General features: G+C 39.4%; 1 protein-coding gene across 2 annotated transcripts in view; it reads right to left on the bottom strand.

The window, feature by feature from the left end:
• Positions 1-11,408, bottom strand: part of crhr1 (corticotropin releasing hormone receptor 1) — a 58,717-nt gene extending 47,309 nt beyond the window's left edge. The window contains exons 1-4 of one of the 2 annotated variants that reach the window (XM_029456788.1): positions 10,913-11,408; positions 3,834-3,921; positions 1,993-2,052; positions 1,535-1,660 (exon numbers count right to left, since the gene is read on the bottom strand). In XM_029456788.1, the coding sequence (XP_029312648.1) occupies positions 1,535-1,660; positions 1,993-2,052; positions 3,834-3,921; positions 10,913-10,942 (304 nt within the window). In that variant the 5' untranslated portion in view covers positions 10,943-11,408. The remainder of the gene's footprint in view (positions 1-1,534; positions 1,661-1,992; positions 2,053-3,833; positions 3,922-10,912) is intronic. The other variant, XM_029456789.1, reaches the window with a different exon arrangement.
• Between the last annotated feature and the right edge of the window lie 1,121 nt (positions 11,409-12,529).

Below are 12,529 nucleotides of genomic sequence, written 5' to 3'. Positions count from 1 at the left end.
CATGAAGTAACAAAAAATGGATCTGCCCTTTAGTCTGCTGTGCATTAGGTTAATATTATACAAAAAGGCCAAAATAAAACCTTTGATTCCATCTTCAAAAAATATGCTTTTGCACAAAACCACATTGCTTTCACCAAAGAAAGAAAAGCACATCAGCTAATTATGACTTCTGTTTGTCATAATCCTGACTCGTCTCATAATAATGAGATCAGGAAAAGGTCAGCGTGGTCATCAATCAACCATTGCTATTGGAGAAGACGGCGACATGACAACGCTACCTGATAAAGAGATCTCATAGTTATGAGACAAGTTCTGTACTTTTCTTTGTTATACATGACAGTGAACTGAATATCTCCGGGCTCTGGACCAATGGTCGGATGAAACAAGACATTTAAAGACATCATGTTGGGCTCTAGGATATTATAACGGGAATATTTTTTCACTATTTTGTTGCTGCCGGTCTTCTCCAGAACTCGCTGAGGATTCTCAAGTCGAGTAAATCAATCTAGATGTTAGTGTTCGTGCTCTTTGAACGCTTTAAGCTGAATGCTAACATGCTCACAATGACAAAGCCAACATGCTAACGTTTAGCATGTGTAATATGTTCACCATCCTTCGTTTAGCGTGTTAGCATGCTAACATTTGCTTTTGATCAGGAAACTCAAAGCACAGTCTGGTGGGAGTGTAAGTAGTTCTGCAAGTATTTTGTCATAAACCACAGTATGGAACAGATTAACATATTGACCTGATGATGGTGTGACATAAAAAGTCAGAGGATTAAAGTCCAAGCCACCAGAATATTAATTTCAGCCTATTGAGAACAGATATCTTTTTGAAAAGAGAGCACCAGGCATGTGATCTACGGAGCAGAACTATTTGCTGCAGTGATTTAATTTCAGTTGTTCTTTAAGAGTTTGACCTTAGAAGAGACTGTGGTGCAGAGGCGTTCAGGAAGAGTTCAGTACCAGAGCAGAAATCTGAACCACTTTATATTCTCACAGCTTAAAAAGGTGATTTCTAAAATATCTCCAGACACACTGCACGCAGAAATGCTTCCGATTCTTCCACGTTTCAATAGGTAGTGGTGACTGAGAGTGATTGCCAAAATTAACTATAAACACCAGAAAAGACATTTATCTTCTGTTTCAATCACTTTCACAGGCTTAATCATCTCCGGTTGCAGCGATTTACGCTTTTACTTTGAAACATTATCCCATCTTTCTTTTTCTATCTAAGCCCTGACACAAACATTTCTCACAGCGGGTGCACCACTTGTCTTGTATTCAGTACATCACGCTCCTTTCTTCTGGCACTTCACGCTGTATTATCTGCAGCAGTCCCACTTACACATGTTGTTTTTACATGTGTCTGTGTCTCTTGCTAATTTGTATTCTCATGCTAATTTCTGTATACACAATTATGTAAACACGGTTTGCCCATGGGGAAGACCAGAAAGGAGGAAGGGGGGGAATTAAAATTAAATCTGGCTTTAAATCTATTGTTTTGCTGGCAGGAGCTGACAGCGGGGACTTACTGGTGGTGTTGTATCTGACACCGTAGAACATCTCCGGACAGGGTCGTGACACCATCTGGCCGGCGCTGCTCCGGGGCCAGCAGGTGCCGATGCCATCGATGGAGGTGTCACAGGAGAGACCCGAGCCTGAAGCACGAGGACAGAGATGTAAAGACACAGACATACATTCCTGCCACGGCTCAGGACTACATATAGCCATGGTGAAATTCTGACAATGCTCCAATGATCTTGGCAATAAATCGTGGAGCTGAATAAGCTGTTTGTGTGAACAGAATTTAATGATTACTCCTGAGCGTCCTTTCCTGTGGAGCGTCGGCAAATCTATTTCCGGCATTGTTCTACTCTTTGATGTTAGTCCTTATAATCTGAGTTCGGATCAAACTTGTTTCCCTCGTGGGGTATACCACAACACTCCTGCTTTGTAGTAGCTGCGTAGGGAATCAGTTTTACACACTCACCGCTCCACCGACCTGTGGCGTTGCTCAGGGTTTGGTTCCAGGAGACGGCCAGCGACTTTACTGAAATGCAGAGGGAGAGTCTCATCAATAACCTCAGTCTCTGTTTGCACACTTTAGAAGAGGTCTATGAAAGTTTCATTAGATTCAGCTTAACAGCTCTAAAAGGGTGAGCATTAAAGGGCAACGGTAAACACTGGTGACAGACCTTTCCCCGAGCAATATCGGGACGGTAGCAGCAAATATGAATGTAGACGTGCCCCGAGGGGCGGGCTATTAATTCTGCAATAACTCAAGACGATTTGAATAAAAAAAAGATCTGGAAATAAGGATGTTCTGCGGGGCAAAGACGACGATTCAGTCTAACGCTTTCACGTTCTTTTTAACCATGTTTTCACACCTGACAGTTTTAGAAACAGAACTTACAAGGAAAACAACAACATTGATTGTTTGATCAAAAGCTAAATATATTTCTGTTTTCTTGACAAAGACTTCAAGTGGCCGCGTGAATTATTGTCTGTTTTAGCACCAGTAGCTCTTGTAGTGGTGGATGGGATAAGCAATTATCTTTCCATAACTTTACCCAAGAAGTTCTTTCCTTTAAAAATGACCTTAAAAGGAGCACTTCACCAAATACACACATAAATATCAGTTTACTAGCAGTGTTGGGCTGTTATGTGTTTACTTCCTGTAGTGAGGAATGTAAGGGAATATCATTTCAATTCAGTAATTGCTTTGTTACTTTGACAGTTTTATATTTGGCGTGTTTGATATCCGGCAACAGGGAGTATGACTCAGCCTGTGAAAATAGTTGGATAATGTCTTCTATAGTTATCAAGGAGAATTCGTCAGTCTGAGAAAATAGCTCTTGGCTTAAGCTTGAGCTTAAAATATGTGCGTGTTTACCAGGAGGAAGGTCTAACAAGAAGATGCTATCAAGTTGCCTTATAGGAGATGTAGTCTTACTGGAGCTTGACTGCAGTTTAAAAACAATTATACAGTTAATATCAGTGGCAGTACCACACCTGAGCTTGTTTTTGTTTTCATTTACAAAATGTGCTCAATAAAGAGTTAAATAAAGAACTTTGTGTAAACGGTCTAAAGTCCTGCTTTAAATGTAGGAAATATCTGATCAAAGAAGAAATAAACAAGCCGAAGAATCTAATTCTAACTAAGTGCCCATTTAAGATACTGGACTAAAACTGAAACCACTTTCATTTCTGTTTTTCTGTTTGCAGCTTTCCAATGTGAGAATTTTCTGCTTTTTTATTATCGTAAACTAAATATTTGGGTTTTGAACTGTTTGTCGGACAAAACAAGGTTATGAATGTAGAAATGTGGGCTCTGAAAAACTTTGTTGAACATTCTTCACTTTGTCCTTAACATTAAAGTACAGAAGTTCACACCCAGCTGAGTCATCACAGAGCAATGTGACAGCATCATAACGCAGCAACAGTCAGCATCGCTATTATCTATTGAGAGCTAGCTGGGACCTCTTAATGAGTATTACAACAAACAATAACAAGAAGATCATTCCTGTGTATAATTATGTGTGTGTGTGCTCTCTGGGTGTGTGCTGCGGTTAACAGTGTTTGATAATAAACTAATACTGTAGTTGTGAGCTCTACGTGGAATAATAAGAAAAGACATTTAGCCAATAAGCATAAGAGAAGAGTTGTGATTGAGGACGAAGGTTTGGCATTTAGTGGTCGTAAAATGGAAAAGACTGGAAATCAATTCAATCCCCCGTGTAGTAACAGTGGAGCAACTTGAAACACTCAAGGTGTAACTGCCAGCCTTTTAAAAGCTTGTAACAGTGGCTGTTGTCGTAAACATCGACTTACATGAGACATTTCCTGACAGCATGAGCAGAGCTTCACATGTCAGATTCTCCGAAGAGCCTGAAGGCAGCAGGCTTATGATGGCACACACCTGCAGACAGAGAAAATCACAAATCATGATTCAAATATTATCACAACATAATGTAAATCTCATGATCCTGCAAACGCACAATATGTCACGTTCTTCTGCAATAACAAAAGACGGAGTTTGGTGGCATTTTGAAGTAGCGTGGGATCATGGGAGCATTGCAGTCAGCTGGTGAGGATTCCTTCAGTGTTCATCGTGCAGGAGGTTTTTACCAGGAGCCGAATCATCTGCAGATATCGCCTCCTCCTCAAAACAAACTGACCCGCTGATTAAAACTGGTCAAAACACTGACAAACCCCTAACGTTTGCTTCGCTCGTCTCTCTGATAACTTAAGATCCAGACGTCTGATGACTAAACTCCTTCATCCGGTTCAAATATATCAATAAAAACGACCAAGGTCTAATAAGTGTATTGTAAAAGTGTGACTTAAAACTGGATAAAAAGTCCATTTATAACAGCTTCTGGCAGACGACCACACCACTCACACACACACAAAGGAGACACAACGCCATCACAGGAGGTCAGATGAAAAGGACGGTTACCTTGAATCAAATGACAGATTTCTCTTCCTTTTAAAAATGGTTGGAAACATTTGGGATATTGTAAATACACAAATCACCAACATATAGAACATAGCTCTACTTGTTTTTTGACATTTGAATGCAGAAATTGTACATGTTATACTTTTAATTCCCTCACGTACAGTCAATGAAGTTCTGCTGAATCCAACTGAAGGACTGCCGGTGCCCTTGAGCAGATGCATGTAATAACAACTCCTCTCGCCTAATGTGGAGCACTTTGTAGTCAGTAATCTTCCACCCCCATCAACACTCTTTCATGTTTACAGATACAAGGATTACAAAATATATAAAAGGCTAAAAAGTTACTTTACTTGCCTTCTTCTGCTAAATTGAAAGTATTTCTGTTTGTGCATGGTGTGCCTGGTTGCAGTCAGCCTACTTAACATGTGTGCAGAGGGGGAAAAACATTAAATAATGCACATAATTATAAAGCTACAGTATAGGGGAGGGGATATGTGCGTGTATCTGCTGGGTCTCGTGTGACAGAAGAACCCGTGTGTTGTGTAACAATAACAATTTAAGATTACATCTCGTACACACCAGAGGCCTGTACTACGACGCAGGATTTGAGGTTAGTGAGGTAACTTCAGGGTTAACCTGCTTGCTGTAACGGTTTACTTCTTAGAAATCTCCATTGTAATTTATGCATCACACCTAACCTGCTCCGGAGCAGGTTTTGTTCTACATAAGAGATCAACATGTGTAAAAGCAGCGCCTGCTGACAAGTCACAGCTCGGTGTGCAAATTGTCAAATAAAACTAAGAAGTTATAGGCTGTATAAAGTCATAATCCAGGCTAAAAGCAACATCGTTTAAACTGACAAATGCAGGCAGAAGAGCTGGTCTCCGACTGTGTGAATGTGTAAATTATCAAGTTTTTAATATCACTGCGCCATATAGGGCGAGTATCTATAATTACATTTGTGTATTCCATTAAATGTATGTGTTGCTGAGTTATATTTGTATGGCACGTGTGACAATATTCTAGTCATATTTTTCAGTTTCAACGGACTTGGGAGCAAATAACAAATAAATATAACAACATATTTCAAAGAGGTAAATATGTTTAAATTCATATCTAATAAACACCCACAGCATACATACAGTACCCGGAGCAAAGTAATGCAAGGGAATCACAACGTGTCGCACTTATATCAAATCATATCACATTTTCACTTTGTGTCAGCTTCTTGTATGTTTAAAAATAAAGAATATACGTCATCATTTCCCCCAAAAATGAATATGTTATATACATAAGAATACATCTTAGCAACACCTTCATTTAATGGAATACACACATGTAGTTATAGTGAGATCTACTCGCGCCCTAGATGGGCAGTGATATCATATATCTACTAACTTATACATTCACTCGGCCAGCTGTCCTTCCTGCAACTAGCAGTTTGAACTGTTGCTTTTACTCTGGATTATGTGTTTAACTTCTTCTAATATTGTGTAGTTTTGCTCTTCATTTGTAAAACATGATGTTACTGCTGACAGTACCCTGTTTGTGACGCTGCAAGCTCCGCCTCTTTCATGTGAACGTGCTGATAGCCAGACGGAGAGACCCTGGCTGCACTTTAGCGGGATCGCGTTTGTTAGGTTTAGTTAAGCCAGACAACACAAAGATGTCCCGGGAACGTTGGAGTCTAACTTTAAGGTTTTGTTAGAGGACAGCAGAGCGGTTTCATTTTTCACCCACACTTTGTTCTCAACTGGATTTCTTGTGACTGTTTGGGGAAAACATCCAGTGAATGTGTGCATTGCAGCGCATGTTGCACTTCTGGAAGCCATGATCACTGCTGGCAGCGTCTGTCAGTGGCACTTAATGAGAGGCAGAAAAGACCAGAAAAGACTGCAAAACGGCATCAAGTAGAGGCAGTAGTTGACCCCCATCTAGGTTACATGTCGGTGCAGCTGTCTTTGAGTACGGTCCTGTTCCCTGTGGACGGCTACTATTACCCATAAAGCCAACGTTTCGTTTCCTCCTTAAATAAAACATGCTTCTCAATAATGCAGCATTTGAAACAGTAAACATTTTTTTTTCCAGAAGGAACATAAAGAAAAAGTTGCTTTAAATAATTAAAATTGCGGACTTTTTTGTGTGTCATTACTTAATGTGTCACTCTTAAGTGTAAAAAGCACATTCATACTTCATGGCTACAGCAGCATGACATGTGAAATACCAGCGGCGAGTGTATTCACATCGTGCAAAATGCTAGACTGCCCCAGATTTGAAAGAGGGGCTCCAGACGACTCGCTGTTACACGCTCAGTGAATCCTGGGCCGGTATCAGGGTGCTGTAACACACTGATTAAAGCTCAACAACTGATTGATAGGCAGGGCGTAAATGGTCGGATCAAACAAGCTGCTCTTTAATCAACAGGCGTTATTTTCACTCACATCCTTTCCTTGGAAATGAGTAATACAAAAATGTGGAAATATTAGAAGTAAAAGACGTGCCTTCAAACTGATACTTAAGTAAAAGTGCGGGAAAAACTAATTATGGCAACTTTTTACATTTTTCACTAGACTTGTACATGAAAAATAAATGTGCAAATTAAGTCAACTTAATTGTTTAATGTCGCTCAATCAAGACTATTATGCAATGATTTTAAACTGTATTATGGAAGTGTAGCATTTATTATTTCAGTGAGCCAATCATTACTTGTTCATTACAGAACAAGAAATCTCTCTCCACTCAAACCTTTTGGTTTAAAAGTTGAACCTAGGGAAGTTAAATTTCATCCAGCAGTTTTGGGCTGTGTTAGTGAGACGGAGGGTCAGCCTTATGTCCAGCGCTACGCACCACACTTATGGTTCCCAAACCCACGGCTCCTCCGACTTCGCAATTTTATTGTAACAGAGTAAATAACAAGATCATTGTTTGTTGTTTGTGTGCACCTCAGAAGAATTGCTGGGATTACGTAAATATAACTTGTTATGGACAAAATGCCCAGTGTGTTTTGACCAAAAGCAGATTTTTTTCAAAATTAGATATGTTCATGTGAAGATACTAACTTAATTTTTTACTGCTAATACTACAGATCTAATTAAGCTACATTTCAGTCTGCTCAGAAACCTCAATCTTAAAAGAACATTTTCGTCCACAATCAAGTCCTGGAAACCTTAAAACGTTATTCTGCAGTATGCGACGTATTCTTCTCTTCATTTACATCGAATAGTTTAAAACATGTTCTAAGAGTGTCTCTACACTAGTGTTTCTGGACAGTTTGCCTTCTGCGAGACGTCCAGTGGCCCCCCTGAGGGGACTGATGTTTTCATTTAATATTTAATAATAATTAGAAGATTTGGATGATATCTTATTATTTCAAATCTATATATGCATACTAGTCCCAGTTATTACTTATCCTGCTTAACCCCGTTAATAATATCGCTGTATGATTCAAATACCTTCAGGTTAAAGTGTTGATGCCTCCACATTGAACACTTCTGTACTGAGGTGCAGTGTTGCACTTATGGATGTCCTGATCACGGTTAATGATCCAGTATTTGACAATATTTTCCTTTATTAAACCTACAGGGCAGTGAAGCAGTTTAAATATGTTTGCAGCTGAATATTGTTTCCTATAACATATCCATAGAGTGTCAGCGAGCATATGTTGCAGGAAGTGTGGACAGGATTTAAGTTTAAACACTGGGAAACAAGAAAGAATAAAGCAGCGGTTAAATAATAAAAAGGCTGATCTGACACAAGTTGATTTGCATTGAAATATTCCCACAAGACTGGCTGATTTTATTTGTTATTATCTTGTACTTTTTCTTAGAAAATAAAACTTCAATTCCAGACTGAAATGCCTTGATCAGAGGGAGACTTTTCTACTAAACGAAGACTCAAGTTTCAGAAGTTGATCACAACGTGCACAAATGTTGCACTGACAACTGCCTGCAGCTGAATGTGGACCAGACAAAAGACCCTGAACAATAACATATCAAGCACACCCCACACTGGACTGAACTAAACCTCCAGCCACGGCAAGACTGAAGAGCAAGTGAGCATCTTCAAACATTCCTCATCATAAACAACGATGAGTTTCGATCAACTCATCGGTGACATCTACAAACGATCCCAGCGATCCATATAACCTCAGAGCCCTCAACCCATCCCGCTGCACTGCTGCCCCTGCTTTGTCTCCATGTTAGCCATCTCTAACAAAAACAAACTTACCAGCATCCCACGCACTTCAAAATCATCTGGTTTCCCACACCCAGTCTATTAGACATGAACGTCAGAGCCATCACACGCACAGCACTCACAACAGCAGATCAAACAGATCACCGCCGCAAATAGAGCTACAACGATTAGTCAATGGACAGAAAAATAATCGGCAACTATTGTGATAATCAATTAATCGTCAAAGTAATTCACATGCATAAAGTATGGAAATGTCCTGCTGTGTTTTATATCATAGGAAGGTGAATATCTTTGTGCTTGGGAGTGATGAAAGATGTTTAAAGACATCACCTTGGACTTTGAGAAACTGGGATGGACATTTTTCACTATTTTCTGACATTTAATAGACCAAATGATTCATCTAGAAATGAACCTGCATTAATCAATAATAAAGCAAAGCCAACATTACTCCCATCTGTTGGGAGGTACAGGACTCTTAACTGGAGAAGAGCTCGCTTCAGCAGGAGTTCCTCACTGACGCTGTTGTGAGCTGGAATAACTGAACGTATGTACACATGAAGGTTGTGCGTACCGTCTATATCTGTATGTTGCTCTGTGTTTCTATGTGCAGGTTGTGTTGCTATGAGTATATATATATAATATATATCTATTTTAGTCAAATCCATTTATGTTGATTTTCTTTTGACTGGATAACATTGAAGAACTCGAGTTGTGCTTCAGGAAGGGAAACTTTTTAATTTTGTAATGAAATTAAATGTTTGACCGCTGCAACTGTTTGTTTTTGTGTCTTGTAAACCCACACTGTGTGCACTTGACATGAAAATAAAGAAATCAATCAGAACAAAACCTAAAATATCACTGAATGTAGTGTAATGAGCGAAAAATACAATATTTTCCTCTGAAATGTTGTAGAGTAGAGGTGTAAAGTAGAGTTACTTCAGTACAGTTTGCAGGTACTTTACTTGAGTATTTCTATGCCATGCTACTTCTACTTCTACACTTCTACTGTACAACATTTCATTTTACTGCACTACAGAACATTAATCTGACAGTTACTTTGCAGATTCAGTATGGTCGATGACGTTAAAATAAGACTGTTTTGATCCCCGGGGGAAAGTTATAAAGTACATTTTGATACTTTGGCAGTAAATATTTGAATGCAGGACTTTTATTTGTACCAGAGTATTTGTACACTGTTGGTACTTTTTCTTGAGTAGTAGATAAGTAGAATGTTAATGATTGAATTAATTATTATTGTTCTGCTTTACGATAAGAACATTTGAAACAGAAATACTGAAGTACAGGACAAGTCTGTCGGAACTGAACTTAACGGTGGTAAATGTACTCTGTTACTTTGTGACATTGCAGCAGACATGTGATATGTGAGTGATGGGGCCCTGCGTGGTCTTAAATCACAACAATGGGGGACGCGAATAGAATACAGGAGGGATTTCAAAAAAGCTTCAGAGGATTCTTGACTATTCTTAGTGTGGCAGCTCTCCTCGCGCACAATGGGTAGGAGGTAGGAAGTGATTCACCTCCGGCTGGCATCTGTAACATCTTCAGCATTTGCATCTAACCACAAGTCCTTATTACTCAGAACAGGTATGATGACTATTCTCAGGGAAACATTTTAAAACACTTTAAACATGTTAATTGGACTTTACTTTGTGGGATCCAAAATATGCATGAGAACAGGAAGTGAGAGCGGTGCACTTGCTGCATTAACACTTCTAATCTCCAGTGTCCTAAATCCGGGGTTTACAGCATCAGCATTTGTCCCATAAAAAGGGAGGAATCGTGTCACTTGGGATGCTTTTCTCACGCAATCTCAACCCAGAGGTCCATGTTTCTCTGTTTTCACGTAAACACACCGTTTGCAGCCTTAGCACTTATTTGAACTGATATGATTAAAATTACTAATATAATATATAGGCTACTGTTAGTGCTATGAATAGGTGGAGAGAAAAAAAAACCTCCAAGTCTCTGTCAGGATTTACTATCCCGCTGCAAAGCTTTTAGTTCAGAAAAAGGTTTAATTTAATGGGTATTATTTTTTAAATAACTGTGAGATGGAGACACAATCCAAAACTGACATCTGGATGGGAGGATGATAAATCCCCTCGCATCAAGATGATACTCTGCTGAAATCCTGCGAGAATAAGACAGATCCAATTGCTTTTATTAAACTATTCTAATGAAATGTCCAAACCCTAGGCGAGGGTTTAGGAGATGAAGCCAAAAGCGCAGAACTTACCTCAAGCAGACAGAAGCATTTGCGACGCATTTCCACACCTTTATTTTTCACATACTGTTGATGTGTGTCGTTAAATGTCTTCTTGTGACTTGATAACAATGTTTTTGTTTTTTTATCCAACCCCTTTTGAGTTCAATTGTGCAAGGAAAAGTAGCACGATTTGTTGATGGTGCCCAAAAGATATGTTGTCGTTGTTTGAAATGTCACAAATGTCAACAGAAAAAGGCGCGTGGTCAGAAAGAAACCAATCAGGTCTCTAAATGAGCCAAACAGATGATCCATTCAGATGATTTATCTTCAGGTGATCAGCTTTTGTTCGGGTTGTTTTCTCGCTCAGTCAGTTTCTTTTACCGGACTGGAAACCGAATCCACCTTGGAGAGAAGCGCACCATCACATGGACCCGACCGTGCCCTTCACGGCTGGCCCCGGACCAAAAACTGCCTTTGCATGCATGCTATCCTCCGCCGGTTACACCGTCATGTCCCACCGCTTCATATCCAGCTTGTGAGTCCTGGCTGAGCGGAGCTGCTGAGCTCTGTGGTTCAGATCGTCTCGTCGACGCGCCGCCCACGTTGTGCCATTTAAACCGGGAGTATGTGACGCGACTGAGAACTAACTCAATTCCTCGTCGAGTTAATTATGCAACGTCTCTCCGCTGTTGCAGATCCTAATCCTTAATCCCTTTGCAATCTAGACTTCACTGCTTCAAAAGTTTAACTGATTTTGGAAAGAGGAAAGGATCCGAGCGCATTACAGAAAATAACAGAAGCTCATCCAGGATGGGGAACCCTTTTATTTTGTGTCCCTGTTTTACAGCAGAATTAGTGCCAAGATCAGAGTCATCAGATTTGGCTGTGAGCAAAGATAGACAGATGGCCCCACTGTGTCAATACAGTTAGAATCCTCATGGAGTTCTAAATAAAATCACATGCCACATGCTCTTTAAAAATAGACTTTAGACCGAATTATTAGTGCTGAAGCAATTCATCAAGCAATTAATCAATCAATTAATCAATCAATCCACAGTCAGGATCCACATTACATCTGGTAGGTTATAAAATTATTAAAGGGATGAAGAAAACTAAACATTTTCTATTTAAAAAAATTATGTTTATTATTAAAGAATTTATTATCTAATTTTGGACTCTTTAAATTTGCAATAACATTTTTGTTGGCCACTTGGTGGCAGCAGAAACAAGCTGTAATCACAGCGCTGACATTCATCACTTTTTAGGTTGATTTGACAAACTTGTTATGAAACAGATGTTTATTTACACATCTATAAATGCTACACAATGTTCACCAGCTAGTCTCTATCTGTGTCTGTCTGCTGTTTGTGCAAAAGGGTGATCAGAGCCTTTTCTCTGAAAACACCTAGGCAGCTCATCCCTGTCGCCTACAGAATTTCATTCTGAACCTTAACAGCATTCTCAATTACGTTTTTGAGGGAAATGTATTAACGTTGTGAATTGGAAGAAAACAAAACAAAAGAGCAACAAAAGATTTACAGAAAAAAGCCTGCTGTGGCCAAAAACGACATAATGAATAAAAACAGTAAAGTTATGGGACGTAAAAGCAAAACAACGAGCTGAAAGATGTTAAAAAGCGCCTTAGAG

Source organism: Cottoperca gobio, chromosome 19 (assembly GCF_900634415.1).
Source record: "Cottoperca gobio chromosome 19, fCotGob3.1, whole genome shotgun sequence".
NCBI lineage: Eukaryota > Metazoa > Chordata > Actinopteri > Perciformes > Bovichtidae > Cottoperca > Cottoperca gobio.
Note: the sequence above shows the minus strand (reverse complement) of the source record. Positions and strands in the feature narration are given on the sequence as shown.